Genomic DNA, 21,788 nt, shown 5'->3' with positions numbered 1-21,788 from the left:
TGACTATTATTTGTTTTATGATCTTGTTATTATAGTGATATGTTTATTGTGTTTACACTATTCTTCAGTGAAGACTAAGAGTAATTACTACATTGGAGCTGTGAACTCTTAACTTAGAGCAGTTGGACAGTGGACAATATTGTGTTGTTTTTGTCCCTGCCCACAGTTGTTTCCAACATATGCTGACAGTAAAAAAATAACTGAAGTGAACTTGAATTGTTTGCACTTTAAAACGTTTTTGTTTTTTTAATTGGATTTATTTAGGTTATTTTCCAGGGTCTTCTAATTTATTTTTAATTTATTCTATTCAATTGTATAATTATGTTGGTATTAGTGGTTATTTTGCACTTTAAATATAACATTTTGTTTTTATTGGATTTGTTGAGGTAATACTCTTATGTTGAAGGTTAAAATTTATGTAACCAATTGGTTAATAATAAATGGGTCAGTTTTTTCTGTACCTACTCTTGCTGACTATTGTTTTCTGTTTTAACACTACAACATCAGTAACATCACTTTATCAAGCCTTTTCTAACATTCCACACAACAAAATAAGGAATAAATATATGTATGATTCGTGCCTATATCGTATCGTATTGATATCGGTATCGGCCAATACTCAAGGCTACAATATCAGTATCGTATCGGAAGTGAAAAAGTTGTATCGGGACATCCATAATAACTAATACCGTTAAACATAATTAGTGAAGTAAGTTATTATTCATATGGTGAGATAAATAATATTATCTAGAAAATGAATGAATGGATGAGATAAATTCAGAATGTTTATCATGGTTCTTCTTTGTACTTTGTAAACACTAAGTTTGAAGAGTTTCTTGAAGTGGATCATATTAGTACTTTTTTTGATTTCTTTGCTTAATCCATTCCATCATTTAATTCCACATACTGATATACTGAAGGTCTTAAGTGCTGTACGTGCGTACAAATGTTTTAAATTGCATTTTTCTCTGAGATTATATTTGTCCTATTGGTAAGAGAGATGATTACAGATCATGTACAAGCTCTTTTTGCTCGGTCAGTATTGTCAATGAGAACCTGTTATTAAGTGCCTTACCCTGGATAAATAAAGGTTGAATAAATATATTACCCTTAAGACTTGGCGCGGCAGACAGTAACGAAGTCTGAGCTCTGCAGTAGGAAGTCAATTGTGCCGTGTGAGTAATAAAGAGTTGATACAGTGTAGGGTTGTACGGTATACTGGTACTAGTATAGTATCGCGGTACTAATGAATCAAAAACAGTACTATACTCTGTTTGAAAAGTACCGGTTCGCCATTTATATTTTTTTACTGGCATGACGGCACGTCGTGGTCACGTCGTGACATTGCTGGTTTTGCGAGCAGAGGAGCATGTTCGGCAGCGCGCAGACACGGAGTACTTACAAGCAGACAGTGTGTAGACAGAAAAAGGAGAAAGGACGCATTTTGGCTTAAAAATTTACGATAAAGGTGAAGTTATAACACTGAAACACCCTCAGGAAGAGGGGCTTTAAGAAATGCGGCTAATATTCATCCGCAATCTACAGTGTTTTAGCTTCTTCTAAATCACTAATCCTCACGTCATGGCGACAAAGTGAGTTTTTTTACAAGTATCATTATCACTGCAGGAAGAGGAATAGCTAAACATGCTTCACTACACACCGTAGGAGGAGACAATAGCTCACCGGCGTCACAATGTAAACAAACGCCATGGGTGGATCTACACCTGACATCCACTGTAATGATACCAAGTACAAGAGCGTAGCTACTCGAAACTATTATGGTTACATCGATATTTTTCATCGTCACAAAATGTTTTCTTTTCTTTTCTTTTAATTCATATTATATTCATAAACTCAGAAAATACGGCCCTGGACACATGAGAACTTGAATTATGACCAATGTATGATCCTGTAACTACTTGGTATCGGATCGATACCTTAATTTGTGGTATCATCCAAAACTAATGTAAAGTATCAAAGAAGAGAAGAATAAGTGATTATTACATTTTAACAGAAGTGTAGATAGAACATGTTAAAAGACAAAGTAAGCAGATATTAACAGTAAATAAATAAGTCGATTAATAATCAATTTTTACAGCTTGTCCTTTATAATGTTGTTTAGTGATGTCCCAGTTTTTGGACTTCCAATCCGATAACGATATTGTTTTTGCACTTCCGATTCGATGCCGATACTGGCCTATCCGAGCATGTATTAAAGTTTAAAGTTATTTAGCCTACTTAGTTGTCAGAATCATGTTGAAAAGGGTTTTAGTACTCTTGATAACAACTAGCCAGCTGAATTAGGGGAGTTTGAATAATACACAATGGTTGGTAACAAGAAACTGAGCTGTTTATTCAAGGATAAACACAAAATAGACAAAATTATACATGACAAACAGAAATGGCATCATTGAAACTAGGGCTGGGCGATATGGCCTTTTGTAATATTGCGATATTTTAAGGCCATATTGCGATACACGATATATATCTCGATATTTTGCCTTAGCCTTGAATGAACACTTGATGCATATAATCACAGCAGTATGATGATTCTATGTGTTTTGATTGATTGATTGAGACTTTTATTAGTAGGTTGCACAGTGAAGTACATATTCCGTACAATTGACCACTAAATGGTAACACCCCAATAAGTTTTTCAACTTGTTTAAGTCGGGGTCCACTTAAATTGATTCATGATACAGATATATACTATCAGATATATACTATCATAATACAGTCATCACACAAGATAATCACATTGAATTATTTACATTATTTATAATCAAGGGTGTGGAGGGGGGCGCCGGATGTAAGTGTCAAAAAGACAGCCAAAAGAGTTTGATATGAGAATAAATCTAAAGTTAAAATATAGGGTAGAAATGCATCCATTTGCAGGAAATGTAGTCTTGATTTTCAAAATTTTCTTTCAAGGCTTGCATGTCTACATTAAAACATTCTTCTTCATACTGCATTAATATGTGCTACTTTTAAACTTTCATGCAGAGAAGGAAATCACAACTAAAAAAATCACTAATTTTTTCATACGATGTTGATGTGGAAATTTTTGCCTCGGCATTTTGATGGTGTGGACGTGTGGCAACGAATGGAGATAAGCGTCTCGACAGACATCACAATATTTGAACAATGATGACGAAAACTGTTTTCTCTGTCGTGTCCGTGTGTCGAAAATTGTTATGCGCTTATTTTTTTATTTGATGTTGTGCGTGGCATAGATTTGCCGTGCGCAGAGGACGCTTGGGCAGTGCGTAATTGCGCAGGCGCGCACCTTAGAGAGAACGTTAGTCATGCTGCTACCTCTGCTCGGGGAGGACGTATACGTATGTGACATATGACGTGACAGTATGTGACGTATGACGTGACAGTATGTGACGTGTGTAAGAAGGTGCGCTTGCTGTCTGTGAGAGGGAGACACAGAAAAGAGCTAGAAGAGCCTGTCGTGTAATGCCAGCAGCTAAAAGCAACTGCGAGAGAATCCACAGACCTGTGGATGTGTTGAAGGTGTGCTGGAAAATGGAAATTAGGGAGCAGCAGAAAAGTGGATTGTATTATTTAAATCGGTGCGTTGGAAAACACGGACGGGAGTTGTTTTTTAACTGGATCTGGATCTGCATTTTCCCATGCCTTGCCGATACGCATTTTTTGGCAAATATCGGCGGCCGATCCGATCCAAATATCGGATCGGGACATCCCTAATGTTGACAAAATAATAGGTAGATAAATGACACTATGTTACTGCATAGACTAATTAGGAGCCTTTGTTTGTTTACTTACTACTAAAAGACAAGTTGTCTAGTATGTTCACTATTTTATTTAAGGACTAAATTACAATAATAAACATATGTTTAATGTAGACTAAGATTTTTTGTTATAATAAAGCCAATAATGCCATTTTTTGTGGTCCTTTATTTAGAAAAGTATCGAAATACATTTTGGTACCGGTACCAAAATATTGGTATATTATGATACAGTGTATGATTACATGTTGCTGTTCTTGCTTCAAATACACAAGATCGGAGACGTGCGTTTGGCAAAAATGATGCTAATTGGCCAAATATATTGCAAGGCAGTGCCTGACTCGCGGGGATTGGTTGGTTTTGCTCGAAATCCTGGAGACTACTGCAGGGTGCTGGTAAACCAGTTGGTACTAATGGTGCTATGCTGACATTTCCACAGGCTAGAAAACTGGCGCTTTGAGGAGTGGGGCGATCAGGTGTCCGTGGTGTCGTCCGACATGCGCGATTGGGTGGCTCCCGAGAAGGCGGACATCATCGTCAGCGAGCTGCTGGGATCCTTTGGTGACAATGAACTTTCCCCAGAGTGCTTGGATGGAGCGCAGCACTTTCTCAAAGGTGATTTCTTTGCAGTTTCCTCTCGTCTTGCCGAATTTCATACAAAGTACAATTGTATCAGAATGAATAGTTACATGAAAACATCAGAATCAGAAATACTTTATTAATCCCCGAGGGGAAATTAAAATTTTCAGCACAATCCCATTCAAGATCAGACAAACATTACGTATTTTATGAGTTGTTAATGCAGTTTTCATTGACCCTGCCAGAGGTGTTTCTTTACTATGTGCTCTAATTGTGGTCATTTTGTGAGTGAAGTACATTAAAATATCATGCAAAACTTAATTCCGTTCAGACTAAAATCGTTTAAAGGCTAAGGAAACCTTTGCAGTAAATTTGTTGATTAGTGTGAGATTAGCACATGAGTTTTTTTAACATTGTTAAAATGTATAATATTTATAATATAATTAGGGCTGTCAAAAGTAACACGTTTATTACAAAGAATATCACATTATTAATGTACACACTTGATGAATCATGCAATTTGTTTAGACCGTACAAGCTCTTTTGTCTTGACTGCTGTACGGTTAGTGATCAGATCAATGCATACGTCCGTACAAAGATAAGTGAGGAGACTCCGACTGGTGTACTCACTGGCAATTGTCACTCCAAAATACAGCCTGATAAAACTGGTTTTGTGCAAATAAATAATTAAAGTAAAACATTTAAAGGGTAACATATCACCAGACCTATGTAAGCGTCAATATATACCTTGATGTTGCAGAAAAAAGACCTTTTTTTTTTTTAACCGATTTCCGAATTCTAAATGGGTGAATTTTGGCGAATAAACGCCTTTCTAATATTCGCTCTCGGAGCGATGACGTCACATCGGGAAGCAATCCGCCATTTTCTTACTTTCGTCGGTGTGTTGTCGGAGGGTGTAACAACACGAACAGGGACGGATTCAAGTTGCACCAGAGGCCCAAAGATGCGAAAGTGGCAAGAAATTGGACGAAATTTGTTCAAAATACGAGGCTGTGGGGAAAGCCGACGAAATGGTCAGTCTGAGTTTTTTTTTAAACTGGATCTGGATCGGCATTTTCCCATGCCTTTACCGACGAAAGCTATGCTACGACAGAGATGGCAAGAATGTGTGGATATCCTGCGACACTCAAAGCAGATGCATTTCCAACGATAAAAAAGACAAAGAAATAATCCGCCAGACCCCCATTGAATCTGCCGGAGTGTGTGAGCAATTCAGGGACAAAGGACCTCAGTAGCACGGCAAGCAATGGCGGCAGTTTGTTCCCGCAGACGAGCGAGCTAAACCCCCTGGATGTCTTGGCTCACACCGCTTCTACCGTCCCTTATGCCATCGAAGATGATCAAGAGAAGAATATCGACCCTAGCTTCCCTGGCCTGCTGACATCAACTCCAAAACTGGACAGATCAGCTTTCAGGAAAAGAGAGCGGATGAGGGTATGTCTACAGAATATATTAATTGATGAAAACTTTATTCATTACTTGCGGTTTTACGTAAATTATTATACATAAACTGTGTTTACCAATAATTTAGCTTAAAAACATTTATTTTTTTCAATCATTCGAGTACATTCAGGTAGTCTTGTGTAATGCAGTATTTTGTGTCTATTTAGGTATGGTTAACCTGAGTGCTGAAATCGTGGAAAAATATATGTTCTTAGCGCGCCTGAAATGGGCTGTCTGCACTCTCAAAGTGCATGTTGTTTCAAAGTTGGTAGAGTGGCCGTGTCAGCAATCGGAGGGTTGCTGGTCACTGGGGTTCAATCCCCACCTTCTACCATCCTAGTCACGTCCGTTGTGTCCTTGGGCAGGACACTTCACCCCTTGCTCCTGATGGCTGCTGGTTAGCGCCTTGCATGGCAGCTCCCGCCATCAGTGTGTGAATGTGTGTGTGTGAATGGGTGAATGTGGAAATACTGTCGAAGCGCTTTGAGTACCTTGAAGGTAGAAAACCGCTATACAAGTATAACCCATTTATCATTTATTTATCATTTAAATGTATTTCATATGCAGTAAACCTAGTTCATAGTTGTTAGTTTCCTTTAATGCCAAACAAACACATACCAATCGTTGGTTAGAAGGCGATCTCGCTTTCTCCCGTGTCGCTGGCTGTCGTGTCGTTTTCGTCGGTTTCGCTTGCATACGGTTCAAACCGATATGGCTCAATAGCTTCAGTTTCTTCTTCAATTTCGTTTTCGCTACCTGCCTCCACACTACAACCATCCGTTTCAATACATGCGTAATCTGTTGAATCGCTTAAACCGCTGAAATCCGAGTCTGAATCTGAGCTAATGTCGCTATACCTTGCTGTTCTTTACGCCATGTTTGTTTGTATCGGCATCACTATGTGACGTCACAGGAAAATGGACGGGTGTGTATATAACAATGGTTAAAATCAGGCACTTTGAAGCTTTTTTTAGGGATATTGCGTGATGGGTAAAATTTTGAAAAAAACTTCGGAAAATAAAATAAGCCACTGGGAACTGATTTTTAATGGTTTTAACCCTTCTAATATTGTGATAATGTTCCCCTTTAAAAACTGGATGACATTCTGACAATAAAATTGCATTTGTGTACAAATATATATATATATTATTTTTTTCCTTAAGCGACTTTTAATTATGCAAGTGAGTGATCACCTGTGATTAATCATGATTCATCCAAATTCCAAAATGTGATTAAACTGATTTAAAAATATAATTTGACAGCCCTATTTACAATATAATATTAAATATAAAATAAATGTATATTAAATATAAATATATTTATTTTATACAATTATATTTTAGTGTTTTAATAATTAAACTTGTACAACAATAATCAACATGATTCCCCCCTCTTTAGTCAATCTGTACAGTCTGTTTTCATGACATTAAAATGCAACAATGAAGTTATTTTTTATGCATTACTACTAATAGTGCTCATTTTAATATTTTGTCCATTTTGTGTACATAATTAAAAAATTTAAAAAAACTTGTGACATGGTTTCTACACCACTATAAAATATAATCACAATGGAAAGGGGGGCTCGATGTCATTATCATCCTAAATGTTGATAATTGGCCATGATGCAAGTACATGACATGTTTATAGACTGTGGAATAGACCACGTCAGTCCCAAAGTATACAATATATCAGAGGTCGGGAACCTTTTTGGCTTAGAGAGCCATGAAAGCCAAATATTTTCAAATGTATTTCCGTGAGAGCTATATAATGTTTTAACACTGAATACAACTAAATGCGTGCATTTTTATGTAAGACAGTATAATAAGTCTCTTATTCTTTTTAATAACCTTGTTATTCTGAAGCTAACCAATACTTCTTAGCATTAATACGACTTGAACAGGTGCGGTAGAAAACTGATGGGTTAAAATGCATGAGAATGTTTTATATTTTGAACTTTATTTTTAACACAGATTACCAGCGGAGTTATTAATTACTTATCGTGCTAAGCAATGTTAGCTAAGATTTATCTGAGAGCCAGATGCGGTCATCAAAAGAGCCACAGGTTCCCTACTCCTGCTATAGAGAATAACTCATCTCTCTTCCTATTGCGCACTCCTTACATACATTGCCTTTTGAAATGCTCAAGCTTTTCAAGGAAATCTAAGAGACAGTTTTGTTTGACCACTTGATTAGAAAATTGCCAATACAATAGTTTAAATAAGGATTTTTTTCTTTTTTATTTCAGGCAAAATGATGCACTGTAATCTTAATAAAGTTATTTGTTGTAAGTTGATCTATGTCTTAAATGTTAACTGAGACAAAATGTTTTGCAGAGGTGTACTTCTAACAATTTTATAGACAAAAGCTGCTATATCGCAATGGGGAGAAGGGGCGAACTATTTTCTTCTAACTTGGGGGTACTTTTTATAGTCGCAATGGGTTCCCTACCCCTACAATAGATTAAAAAGAGGAGAAGGAATCTTAAGTTGTCAAGACTGATGCCTCCTGCTCCGTTGTCTTATTCTCTGGCATATCAGATATGTATGAAGTGTGTTAAGAAGCAGAGTTATGATGCCATTTGCAGACGGTCTAACTTAAAAACTTCACTGTCCTCAAATGACATCCCTTTTTCTCTGTTTGTATCATGGCAGAGGATGGCGTGAGCATTCCCTGCTCCTACACCTCCTTCCTGGCCCCCTTGTCTTCCTCCAAGCTTTACAACGAAGTCCGAGGCTGCCGGGAACGCGACAAAGATCCCGAGTGCCATTTCGAAATGCCCTACGTGGTGCGCCTCCACAACTTCCACCAGCTGGCAGAACCCAAAGCGTGCTTCACCTTCACACACCCCAATAAAGGTAGACTCATCCATCCTCCCCCTTTCCCAGCAACCAGTCACCTCCCCCGAAACCACCTTTTTTACCTTCTTTTCAGATATGAACAATAATCGTTACCAGTGCCTGAGGTTCTCAGTGGGTTGTAACACCGTGCTCCATGGCTTTGCCGGCTACTTTGAGACCACACTCTACAAAGACGTCACACTCAGTAAGTCTGCTTCAAGAGGACTACGGTGCACTTTCACCACTCATTTTTTTATTGTCTGTTTGTGTTCCCTCTAGGCATAAAACCTGACACGCATTCACCCGGAATGTTCTCCTGGTTCCCCATTCTTTTCCCCCTCAAAGTAAGTTCTTCTTAAGTCACACCTGCTCCAGGGGTTTTAGTGCAAGTCCCGACTTGTACCTAAAAAAATCGCTCACATTGTACACATTTACGGTATGTGTGACTGCCATCATATTGCAGTCTACACGTATCTCTTGTGTGTGACTGCCATCATATTGCATACCTGCCAACTACTCCGATTTTCCCGTAATTAGTACGGTTTTCATCAACCTATTCCGGGTTACGGTTGCAGTGATAAAAAATACGGTTTTTCATTAATTTAAAAAAAAAATTTTTTTTTAAGTTTTATTCACGAAATCGCGTAACAACAATGACATTCGACCTGCTTCCCGTAACTTCCTATCGAGCCATTCCGCGAGGCTATTTATAGCACCGCTGCCAAGCACGAGGCACCTGTTGTCATTGTTTCCAAACGAGCGAACGTTCATGGAATCAGCCGGAGAAAAATCGCATACGAGTCTTAAACCGAAAAGAAAACTGCAGTCATTCCGTGAAGAATATTCAAAAGCCTATCCGGGAATAATTATCCGTTCCAAAAAGGGTGAAAACTACGCGAATTGCACCTTGTGCAGACCAGATTTTTCGATCGGACACGGAGGAATTAGCGATGTAAAAGACCACGTTGGGACAAAAAAACACAAGTCTAATGCCGTTGCTAGCGATACAAGTGGAAAACTTTCAACGTTTTTCGGATTTTAGCCACAAAAAGGTAATGACACCGATGTTATCTATTGGAATTGTTTAGTACTGTTATACTGTTAAAAGTGTTTATACTATTTATGCTTTCAAGTCCAAGTTGAAGAAATCTTGTTAAATGTTGACAGCATAACTACCAAAATACAGAAGTATGTCCTTAATATTTTTGCAGTGCTATTTCTGTTGAAAAGTTAAAATGATTACATTAGAGATGTGATGTGCCACTTTTCAAGTGTCTGATGGCTTAAATTAATTTTCATTAATTTTTCATATTTTGAATTATTTTGAAAGGCTTACAAAAAAACTACATTTGAATTGTAATTCCATGCTATTGACAGGACTATCAATTTTAATGAAGTTAGCTTACCATGTTTACAGTATGATAATTGTGATAGAAATGTGAATTTTAGGCACAGAATATTTTTTACAATTGAACAAGGCAGTAGATTATACAAGCTTGGACAGAAAGTTAATAATGACACCAATTTTTTTTTAATGGAATTGTTTAGTACTGTTTTACCATTTGTTTACTGTAAAAAGTGTTTATACTGTTTATACTTTCAATTAACAAATTGAAGTCTTGTGAAAGGTTGACAAAATAACTGGCATTAACTGTCAAAATAATTTCAAACTATTGAAGTTAGCTTACAGAATAAACATGTCAATCAACCCATATGATTTTTGCTGTAATATTTTTGTTTTGAAAAGTCACTGTGACTGATAGAAAAGTGATGGTTTTATCAACATTTTAACCTGTCTGAATGCTAATAATCATTTTGCGTCGGGGGGCGAAGCCTGAACCCCCCACCAGGACTTTGTCCTGGACCTACCGGGGCCTGCGGCCCCTGGACCCTGGCTACTAGGTTTTTCTGATTTCAAAAGTTGGCAGGTATGATATTGCAGTCTACACGTATCTCTTATGTGTGACTGCCATCATATTGCAGTCTACACGTATCTCTTATGTGTGACTGCCGTCATATTGCAGTCTACACGTATCTCTTATGTGTGACTGCCATCATATCGCAGTCTACACTTATCTCTTATGTGTGACTGCCATCATATCGCCGTCTACACGTATCTCTTGTGTGACTGCCATCATATCGCAGTCTACACGTATCTCTTATGTGTGACTGCCATCATATCGCAGTCTACACGTATCTCTTGTGTGACTGCCGTCATATTGCAGTCTACACGTATCTCTTATGTGTGACTGCCATCATAGTGCAGTCTACACGTATCTCTTGTGTGACTGCCATCATATCGCAGTCTACACGTATCTCTTATGTGTGACTGCCATCATATTGCAGTCTACATGTATCTCTTATGTGTGACTGCCATCATATTGCAGTCTACACATATCTCTTATGTGTGACTGCCATCATAGTGCAGTCTACACTTATCTCTTATGTGTGACTGCCATCATAGTGCAGTCTACACTTATCTATATCTATGTACACAATGTTTTATGCTTTTTAATTGTAAATGGAAAAACAGTACTGCTGTTTTATGGTAAAAAAAAAAAAGCCAGCTCAGTTTCCAGAATTTTACTGTAAAACTTACATTACTTAATTTTACTGTAAATTTAAAAAACGGCAATTTTACAGTAAAATTTTGGCACCTGAGCTTCCTTTTTTTTTTTTTTTTTTACCGTAAATCAACTACTGTAGATTTTTCGGTGTATTACTGTAAATGCAGGCCAAAACCTTCTCCTCATTCAATGTGTTTTCTTTATTTTCATGACTATTTACATTGTAGATTGTCACATCACAACTATGAATGAACACGTGGAGTTATGTAATTTAAAAAAACACCAATCTAACCCTAAATGAACACATGAGTGAGCAACTAAACTGTTCAATTGTGCACGGTGTGTTCAAAGACCGCTGAATATAGTAGGACGCAACGCCCGCCAGAAATATTGAAGAATAATGATACATTTAGTTTGTTACACACTTTTCATTTAAATACATAGTGGTACAGCACAAACCAATATGTAAAACACGAAAAGTTTATCCATTATCCATGTGAAATAGTGGCTTTTCTAACAGTGTGTCTATTTATTTGAGTTAGGTTTTGAAAAAAATAACAGTGTGACTATTTACATTGTAGATTGTCACATCACAACTATGAATGAACACATGTGGAGTTATGTACTTAACAAAAAAATAAGGTGAAATAACTGAAAACATGTTTTGTATTCTAGTTTCTTCAAAATAGCCACCCTTTGCTCTGATTACTGCTTTGCACACTCTTGGCATTCTCTCCATGAGCTGCAAGAGGTAGTCACCTGAAATGGTTTTCACTCTGAGAGCCATAATACGCCAAACCGAGTGTTCTTACCCAAAAATGTGAAATCAAACCATGGAGGCATGGCGGAGATGTTTATAAAACAATCTTGGCTTCTTCCAAACTTGCTCCAAATGAGCTGTTTGGAACTAGAGACTTAAGTCAATCAATCAATCAATCAATCAATCAATCAATCAATCAATCAATCAATGTTTATTTATATAGTCCTAAATCACAAGTGTCTCAAAGGGCTGCACAAGCCACAACGACATCCTCCAAGCCACAAGTGACATATTTCGTCTGTGGATATTTTCATATATGGTAGCGGTTTACCCGAAGAGCTTTGTGCGAGTCTGCCATTGTTGAAGTCAGTACGTTTCTTCAAAATAGCCACCCTTTGCTCTGATTACTGCTTTGCACACTCTTGGCATTCTCTCCATGAGCTCCAAGCACACATGTGAAGTGAAAACCATTTCAGGTGACTACCTCTTGAAGCTCATCGGAAAAATTCATGCTAGTTTTTTTTTAAACTGTAACATTTACGGTTGTGTTTTTATCGTGTAATATTACTCTATATTGAATAACGGTACAAAAGCGGGTTTTACTGTAAAAAAAATTACTGTTAAATTTTTGCATGAACTATTTGTTGGATTAAAATCATAAATAAGTCAAGCAGATATTTAAGTATGTATCTTCATTTGAGCAAAACCATTGTTTTGAAATGTATGATGATATTATTCGTTTTATTATTAGAGATGATTAAATATATGTAATTGCCCACGGTACATTAATTTTGTAATACATTTATTAGGAAAAGATAAGGTACTTTATTTACACATTATTTCCACCCTTTTGTGAACCTTACAGTTGTCAAACTCAAGGCCCAAGGGCCAGATTTGGCCCGCCACATCATTTAATATATAAGAATAATAATATATCCTTGGAGCTCATGGAGAGAATGCCAAGAGTGTGCAAAGCAGTAATCAGAGCAATTTTGAAGAAACTCGAATATAAAACATGTTTTCAGTTATTTCACCTTTTTTTTTTTTGTTAAGTACATAACTCCACATGTGTTCATTCTTGTTTTAATGTGACAATCTACAATGTAAATAGTCATGAAAATAAAGAAAATGCATTGAATGAGGGGAAGGTGTGTCCAAACTTTTGGCCTATAATGTATTTCATGTGTATAGTGTGAGTTATGTTTTAGGTACAAGTCAGGACTCACACTAGACATTGTACAGTAAGTGATTGTCTTATTGTGTTTGTAGTTAGTATATCTTGAATAGCACTTAGCAATACTGCTACGTGATGCTCGGTTTTTAATTAACTAAAGCTGGATCTGTTTAGCACAGAGCTCTTAAAACTTGTAGATCATCCTCCTTATATTCAGGCTCAAAAATATAAAGTTCTGATCATTTGTCGCAAAGTAATTGTTGTTGGCGCTCATGAACTCTGCATGAGTTGATGTCAAAGGGAAAATGAGCAAAATACATAAATATTACATGTTATTCAGTGAATGTGATCTATAATGTAAAGCACTTTGGGTATTATTCCAGGTATAGTATAGCACTACCATTTATTATGAATGTGTCTGTTCCTACATTACAGATATACTTACAGTTACTAACCTTATTGAAGCTTTTTTAGAGCGCATTACAGGCGGAACAGAGCAAATCCCATTACCTCCATCGTTAGCGGTCCGTTGCTAAGGTTTATTTACAAGTTAGAATGCATTAAATGAAAGGAAAACGTGTTTTCTTACATAGTGTGATTGATAGGCAAAACTTTTTAAGTACAGTTCCCCTTTAATGAGGTTACCGTAATTAGTTATGTGACGCAGCTCTGAACTTAAAACGCTTGTATCTCAAATAAATGTGTCCCTGAAAAATTGAAATCATCCTCCCAAAACATCACAATTTTAACATGCCTTTTATAAAATAAAACTATTTTAGATAACAAATATAGTATCAAAACAATGCAGTACCATATATCAAAAACAATAGTTTTATGAAGAAATGTAATGATAATGTCCAATATTTGCCTTAGAGAGTGGACTCCAATAGTAGCTCCTTCTCTGTCAAACACACCATCAGCAGCTTTTTCCATTTTTTTTCATGGATAAATGTCTGCCGTTAAAGACGTTATTTTTACATCCTCCGCTGCGTCAGTATGGTGCAAACTTTGGAGGAATAAAGGTGAGGCCTTTAATCCCAGAAACACCCCAAACACACGTCAAAAGTGCTAAAGGAATGGCTAGAATGAAGGTTTTAGAATGGCCTTCCCAAAGTCCTGACTTAAACGTGTGGACAATGCTGAAGAAACAAGTCCATGTCAAAAAAAACTAACAAATTTAGCTCAACTGCACCAATTTTGTCAAGAGTGGTCAGAAATTCAAGCAGAAGCTTGTGGATGGCTACTAAAAGCGCCTTATTGCAGTGAAACTTGCAAATATTAACATTGCTGTTTGTATACTTTTGACCCAGCTAGACCCATAATAAATTCATAAAAGAAGCAAACTTAATGAATGTTTTTTGTGACCAACAAGTATGTGCTCCAATCACAAAAAAATAAGAGTTGTAGAAATGATTGGAAACTCAAGACAGCCATGACATGATGTTCTTTACAAGTGTGTGTACACTTTTGACCAGGACTGTAAATAAAGTTAAGATTTCAAGTGTTTCTCTCTTCTCTTTGACAGCAACCCATCACAGTGTCTCGTGACGATGATGTGACGGTACGATTCTGGCGCTGCAACAACGGGAAGAAGGTGTGGTACGAATGGGCCGTGACCGAGCCCACCTGCTCCGCCATCCACAACCCTGCGGGACGCTCCTACACCATCGGCCTGTGAACCCTCCACACTCCTACTTGTCTTCTAGCGTCTCGTCCCTTAGGTTGAAGGTCATGCCTTTTTTTTTTTTTTTTTTTATATATATATACACCGCCGGTAAGAACCACCACAAGGTATGTATGCCTACTTGAAGACGTTCCATAGGATTGTGGATGAGGTGTGTCTGAGCAGTACGATACAGGACTTTGATGGCCCACGCTCGCTCTGATTACTGTTATTTTGTATCTGTGTAATCATGTCAATAAATACTGTAATGTTGTATTCTGTGCATTTTAATTTACTCCTACTGTTTTACAAACCCCGTTTCCATATGAGTTGGGAAATTGTGTTAGATGTAAATATAAACGGAATACAATGATTTGCAAATCCTTTTCAACCCATATTCAATTGAATGTTTGATGTTGATGTTGGTTTTTTTTTGCAAATAATAATAAACTTAGAATTTCATGGCTGCAACACGTGCCAAAGTAGTTGAGAAAGGGCATGTTCACCACTGTGTTACATGGCCTTTCCTTTTAACAACACTCAATAAATGTTTGGGAACTGAGGAGACACATTTTTGAAGCTTCTCAGGTGGAATTATTTCCCATTCTTGCTTGATGTACAGCTTAAGTTGTTCAACAGTCCGGGGGTCTCCGTTGTGCTATTTTAGGCTTCATAATGCGCCACACATTTTCAATGGGAGACAGGTCTGGACTACAGGCAGGCCAGTCTAGTACCCACACTCTTTTACTATGAAGCCACGTTGATGTAACACGTGGCTTGGCATTGTCTTGCTGAAATAAGCAGGGGCGTCCATGGTAACGTTGCTTGGATGGCAACATATGTTGCTCCAAATACTGTATGTACCTTTCAGCATTAATGGCGCCTTCACTAATGTGTAAGTTACCCATGTCTTGGGCATTAATACACCCCCATACCATCACACATGCTGGCTTTTCAACTTTGGGCCTATAACAATCCGGATGGTTCTTTTCCTCTTTGGTCCGGAGGACACGACGTCCACAGTTTCCAAAAACAATTTGAAATGTAGACTCGTCAGACCACAGAACACTTTTCCACTTTGCATCAGTCCATCTTAGATGAGCTCAGGCCCAGCGAAGCTGACGGCGTTTCTGGGTGTTGTTGATAAACGGTTTTCGCCTTGCATAGGAGAGTTTTAACTTGCACTTACAGATGTAGCGACCAACTGTAGTTACTGATAGTGGGTATCTGAAGTGTTCCTGAGCCCATGTGGTGATATCCTTTACACACTGATGTTGCTTGTTGATGCAGTACAGCCTGACGGATCGAAGGTCACGGGCTTAGCTGCTTACGTGCAGTGATTTCTCCAGATTCTCTGAACCCTTTGATGATATTACGGAGCGTAGATGGCGGAATCCCTAAATTCCTTGCAATAGCTGGTTGAGAAAGGTTTTTCTTAAACTGTTCAACAATTTGCTCAAGCATTTGTTGACAAAGTGGCGACCCTCGCCCCGTCCTTGTTTCATGGAATCTACATTTATACCCAATCATGGCACCCACCTGTTCCCAATTAGCCTGTTCACCTGTGGGATGTTCCAAATAAGTGTTTGATGAGCATTCCTCAACTTTATCAGTATTTTTTGCCACCTTTCCCAACTTCTTTGTCACGTGTTGCTGGCATCAAATTCTATAGTTAATGATTATTTGCAAAAAAATAAATAGTTTATCAGTTTGAACATCAAATATGTTGTCTTTGTAGCATATTCAACTGAATATGGGTTGAAAATGATTTGCAAATCATTGTATTCCGTTTATATTTACATCTAACACAATTTCCCAACTCATATGGAAACGGGGTTTGTATATTTGTGACTATAAAGTGGATATTTAAATGAGTCTCTTAAAAAGATGCAGTGTTCACATGGCTTTACTTTGTCAATGTTGCAGCCTTAGTCCAAAATCGAATAATTCATTTCTGTCCTCATAATGACAATGGGAATTTTTCAAGAATTCAGTCTTTACTAAATACTTTTGTCAATGCAACTTTTCCAAGTATTTTTTAATACAACCTTGGCATACCTATTTTTAGGCACTTTTGCACTTTCCTCTTTGCAGCGCCTCTCAAGCTCCATCAGGTTGGATGAGAAGCCTTGGTTTTCATCCTGGATGTCTCCGCACATTGCTGCATTCATCTTAGGCGAGTCAGGGAGGTGACCAAAGAACCCGATGGTCATTTTGTCAGAGCTACAGCATTCAAGAAGGACAACCATCTCTGCAGCAGTCCACCAATCAGGCTTGTATGGGAAGTCTAAAACAAAAAAAAACACCTAAAAGACTCTCAGACCATGAGAAACAATTCTCTGGTCTGATGAGACAAAGTCTGGAGGAAACCAGGCCAAGCCCACAATTCTCGGATAGGCTGAACAGTTTGAAGTTGGAACGGTTTGAATCGGATGAAAAATGTGGAAGGTGGAGCTAATTTTCCACCAAGTACCACCATAATGACCAGTATTAACACACAGGAGCGTAGTAGGCCTAAATATTCATTAAAAACAATATTTAATATTTTTGGCCACTGTAACATTAACTTTGAACAGTAACACTGTGTTTGAATATTTAATGAGGTTTTTTTTTTTTTGGTGTGCATGATTGAATATAAGAAACTGTTTAAAAAGTGTGATAATAGCGGGAAAACTCGGGAGATGATGTAACTGTGGGTGGATCCAAATATCGATAGTAATGATATCAAGGGTAGTATCTCTACCGGATCGACACGCGCGTGATAAAACTGATACTGCGCTCCTTTTGTTTGTTTGTTTTTTTTTTTTTTACAAATATCTATGGAGGCTAATTACAAAACTTTTATTTTGATACTGACTTTTTTGTGTTTGAGTTATGTGAACTGAAATATTTACTGCGTTTTTAAAGCCACACACATCAACTTTGAACAGTAACATTGTGTTTGAATATTTAATTAGTTTTTTTTTTTGGTGTACCGCATGAATGAATATAAGAAACTGTTTAAAAAGTGTGATAATAGCCGGAAAACTCGGAAGATGATGTAACTGTGGGTGGATCCAAATGTCGATAGTAATGATATCAAAGGTAGTATCTCTACCGGATCGACACATGTGTGATAAAACTGATACTGCTCTCCTCTGTTTTTTTGTTGTTTTTACAAATATCTATGGAGGCTACTTTGTGTCTTCATTACAAAACTTTTATTTTGATACTGACTTTTTTGTGTTTGAATTATGTGAACTGAAATATTTACTGCGTTTTTAAAGCCACACACACAAACTTTGAACAGTAACACTGTGTTTGAATATTTAGTTAGTTGTTTTTTTTGGTGTACCGCATGAATGAATATAAGAAACTGTTTAAAAAGTGTGATAATAGCCGGAAAACTCGGAAGATGATGTAACTGTGGGTGGATCCAAATGTCGATAGTAATGATATCAAGGGTAGTATATTTACCGGATCGACACACGCGTGATAAAACTGATACTGTGCTCCTCTGTTTTTTTTACAAATATCTATGGAGGCTAATTTGTGTCTTCATTACAAAACTTTTGTTTTGATACTGACTTTTTTGTGTTTGAATTATGTGAACTGAAATATTTACTGCGTTTTTAAAGCCACACACATCAACTTTGAACAGTAACACTGTGTTTGAATATTTAATTAGGTTTTTTTTTTTTGGTGTACCGCATGAATGAATATAAGAAACTGTTTAAAAAGTGTGATAATAGCCGGAAAACTCGGAAGATGATGTAACTGTGGGTGGATCCAAATGTCGATAGTAATGATATCAAGGGTAGTATATTTACCGGATCGACACACGCGTGATAAAACTGATACTGTGCTCCTCTGTTTTTTTTACAAATATCTATGGAGGCTAATTTGTGTCTTCATTACAAAACTTTTGTTTTGATACTGACTTTTTTGTGTTTGAATTATGTGAACTGAAATATTTACTGCGTTTTTAAAGCCACACACATCAACTTTGAACAGTAACACTGTGTTTGAATATTTAATTAGGTTGTTTTTTTTGGTGTACCACATGAATGAATATAAGAAACTGTTTAAAAAGTGTGATAATAGCCGGAGAACTCGGAAGATGATGTAACTGTGGGTGGATCCAAATATCGATAGTAATGATATCAAGGGTAGTATCTCTACCGGATCGACACACGCGTGATAAAACTGATACTGCGCTCCTCTGTTGTTGATTTTTTGTTGTTTTTTTTACAAATATCTATGGAGGCTAATTTGTGTCTTCATTACAAAACTTTTATTTTGATACTGACTTTTTTGTGTTTGAGTTATGTGAACTGAAATATTTACTGCGTTTTTAAAGCCACACACATCAACTTTGAACAGTAACACTGTGTTTGAATATTTAATTAGTTGTTTTTTTTTGGTGTACCGCATGAATGAATATAAGAAACTGTTTAAAAAGTATGATAATAGCGGGAAAACTCTGGAGATGATGTAACTGTGGATGGATCCAAATGTCGATAGTAATGATATCAAGGGTCGTATCTCTACCGGATCGACACGCGTGATAAAACTGATACTGCGCTCCTCTGTTTTTTGTTGGGTTTTTTTTTTACAAATATCTATGGAGGCTAATTTGTGTCTTCATTACAAAACTTTTATTTTGATACTGACTTTTTTGTGTTTGAATTATGTGAACTGAAATATTTACTGCGTTTTTAAAGCCACACACATCTACTTTGAACAGTAACATTGTGTTTGAATATTTAATTGTTTTTTTTTTGGTTTACTGCATGAATGAATATAAGATACTGTTTAAAAAGTATGATAATAGCCGATTATGTAACTGGGTGGATCCAAATATCGATAGTAATGATATCAAGGGTAGTATCTCTACCGGATCGACACGCGTGATAAAACTGATACTGCGCTTGTTTTTTTTTACAAATATCTATGGAGGCTAACTTGTGTCTTCACTACAAAAGCTTTATTTTGAATTTTTTTTATGTTTGAATTTTGTGAACTTAAATATTTACTGCGTTTTAAAGACACACATTTGTATCTTTTTTTTAACACAATTTGAACAAACTTCATTTTCAAACACAAATTTTGCTCACAAATGTGATCAAATTCTGCTGACAAATTTAATTTTATCCAAAATCGTGTGTTAAAATGTTTAACTTTGTTAAGATACAGTGTTTTAAATTGCAGTATTAAAAAAAATTCCGTGCAGAAGTAAGTGTCGCGTCACAACTCAATACCCACTTCCGGTAAATGAAAGGAAATTGTCAAAATAACTTAAATGAACATTTTTCATTGTCAACGTAATTTAATGAATTACGTTTACAAAATTAAAACGCAAACAAAGTCAGTGTCTAAATAATATTGTATCACAAATTAACCTCCATAAATTTCCGTTTTGTTGTTTTGTTCATAGAAATACTAATTTTAAAAAAAAAAGGCTTTTTATTTACTGATTTCCCACCATGTACTTTACTTCTCCCGTTTGTTTGTATGAATGAATAAATATGTTGCTTACTTTCCGAGTGTAAAGCAAAAGTTGTAGTTATAAAACCATTTCCTGTCAGTTCCGTCTGTGTTTTTTCTGAGGAGGAAGAATACAATCATCAATGTTTCATCCAGCAGAGGAAGGTGGACTCGGGATTAAATTCCGGAAGTCATGAGGGAAAACCTGAGGTGGGTCATCAAGTTAGTTTGACTTAAACAGGAAACTGAAGATTAGGCATTCAAAATAAAAGTACATCTTTGAAATTTAAACGTTTGTGCGCCACATTTTTCAGTGTTTATTGAACAGTACAATCGATACCATGCACAGTATCAGTTCGATTTATTTATTTATTTGCTCCTTTGATAATTATATTTGCAAATCTAATCACAGCATTGTTAATATTGCTATGTATCGTTATGTTGTGTACAAACCCAGGGAGTACGTTATTTGACAAAAGAGGCTAAAACGACAAATAATTGAAATGAGAGATGATAGTATTTTTTGCTTTTGTTAACTTATTTTGAACTATTGGTTTAATTTTGCTAAAACAAGTCTATGTAAAGGGGGCATAATCATATAATTTTTCTGCTGTTATATTGTATTTTTTGTTGTATTTATATATCGTTAAATAGTTTATGAATAAGAATAATTATATTGGATGGATATTATTTTAATGTTATGAGGGACAAGTGGTAGAAAAATGGATGGATGTTACATTGTCTTGTATTTATGAATACGTTAAAATGTATGTATATATATATATATGTATATTTATATATATATATATATATATATATATATATATATATATATGTGTGTGTATGTATGCATATGTATGTACATATATATATGTATATATATATACATGTGTATATATATATATACAGTATATATTTATATGTATATATATACATGTATATATGTATGTGTATATATATATACATATATATATTCATATATATATTTATACATGTATGTATGTATGTTTATATGTGTATGTATATATGTGTACACACACATTTATATATGCATGTATGTGTGTGTGTGTTTGTGTATATATATATATATTGAAATGTAATCATTTGATTTGATTAAAGTATTTCATGATTTTGCCTTTAGTTTAATACCAGAGTAATACACAGGGCAGCGATTTTGAACAAACAAATATACTTACACACACACACACACACATATATATATATATATATATATATATATATATATATATATATATATATATATATATATATATATATATATATGTGTGTGTGTGTGTGTGTGTGTGTGTGTGTGTGTGTGTGTGTGTGTGTGTGTGTGTGTGTATGTATATTTGTTTGATCAAAATCGCCCTGTTTACAAATATACATACACACACACACACACACACACATATATATATATATATATATATATATATATATATATATATATATATATATATATATATATATATGTGTGTGTGTGTGTGTGTGTGTGTGTGTGTGTGTGTGTGTGTGTGTGT

At 36.1% G+C, this 21,788-nt stretch overlaps 1 protein-coding gene and 1 long non-coding RNA gene across 2 annotated transcripts in view; one reads left to right on the top strand and one right to left on the bottom strand.

Moving 5' to 3' along the window:
• The window catches only part of prmt5 (protein arginine methyltransferase 5), a 47,501-nt gene extending 32,428 nt beyond the window's left edge, over window positions 1-15,073 (top strand). The window contains exons 12-16 of the mRNA XM_061935891.1: window positions 4,195-4,370; window positions 8,450-8,653; window positions 8,730-8,840; window positions 8,915-8,979; window positions 14,662-15,073. Coding sequence (XP_061791875.1) covers window positions 4,195-4,370; window positions 8,450-8,653; window positions 8,730-8,840; window positions 8,915-8,979; window positions 14,662-14,814 — 709 coding nt within the window. The 3' untranslated portion in view covers window positions 14,815-15,073. The remainder of the gene's footprint in view (window positions 1-4,194; window positions 4,371-8,449; window positions 8,654-8,729; window positions 8,841-8,914; window positions 8,980-14,661) is intronic.
• Window positions 4,249-20,450, bottom strand: LOC133581806 (uncharacterized). The gene is made up of 3 exons (XR_009812413.1): window positions 20,318-20,450; window positions 16,858-17,086; window positions 4,249-4,396 (listed from the first exon to the last, which is right to left on the bottom strand). It is a non-coding gene; the product is annotated as an uncharacterized lncRNA (long non-coding RNA).
• Window positions 20,451-21,788: the final 1,338 nt, after the last annotated feature.

Source organism: Nerophis lumbriciformis, linkage group LG03 (assembly GCF_033978685.3).
Source record: "Nerophis lumbriciformis linkage group LG03, RoL_Nlum_v2.1, whole genome shotgun sequence".
Classification (NCBI taxonomy): Eukaryota; Metazoa; Chordata; class Actinopteri; order Syngnathiformes; family Syngnathidae; genus Nerophis; species Nerophis lumbriciformis.
Note: the sequence above shows the minus strand (reverse complement) of the source record. Positions and strands in the feature narration are given on the sequence as shown.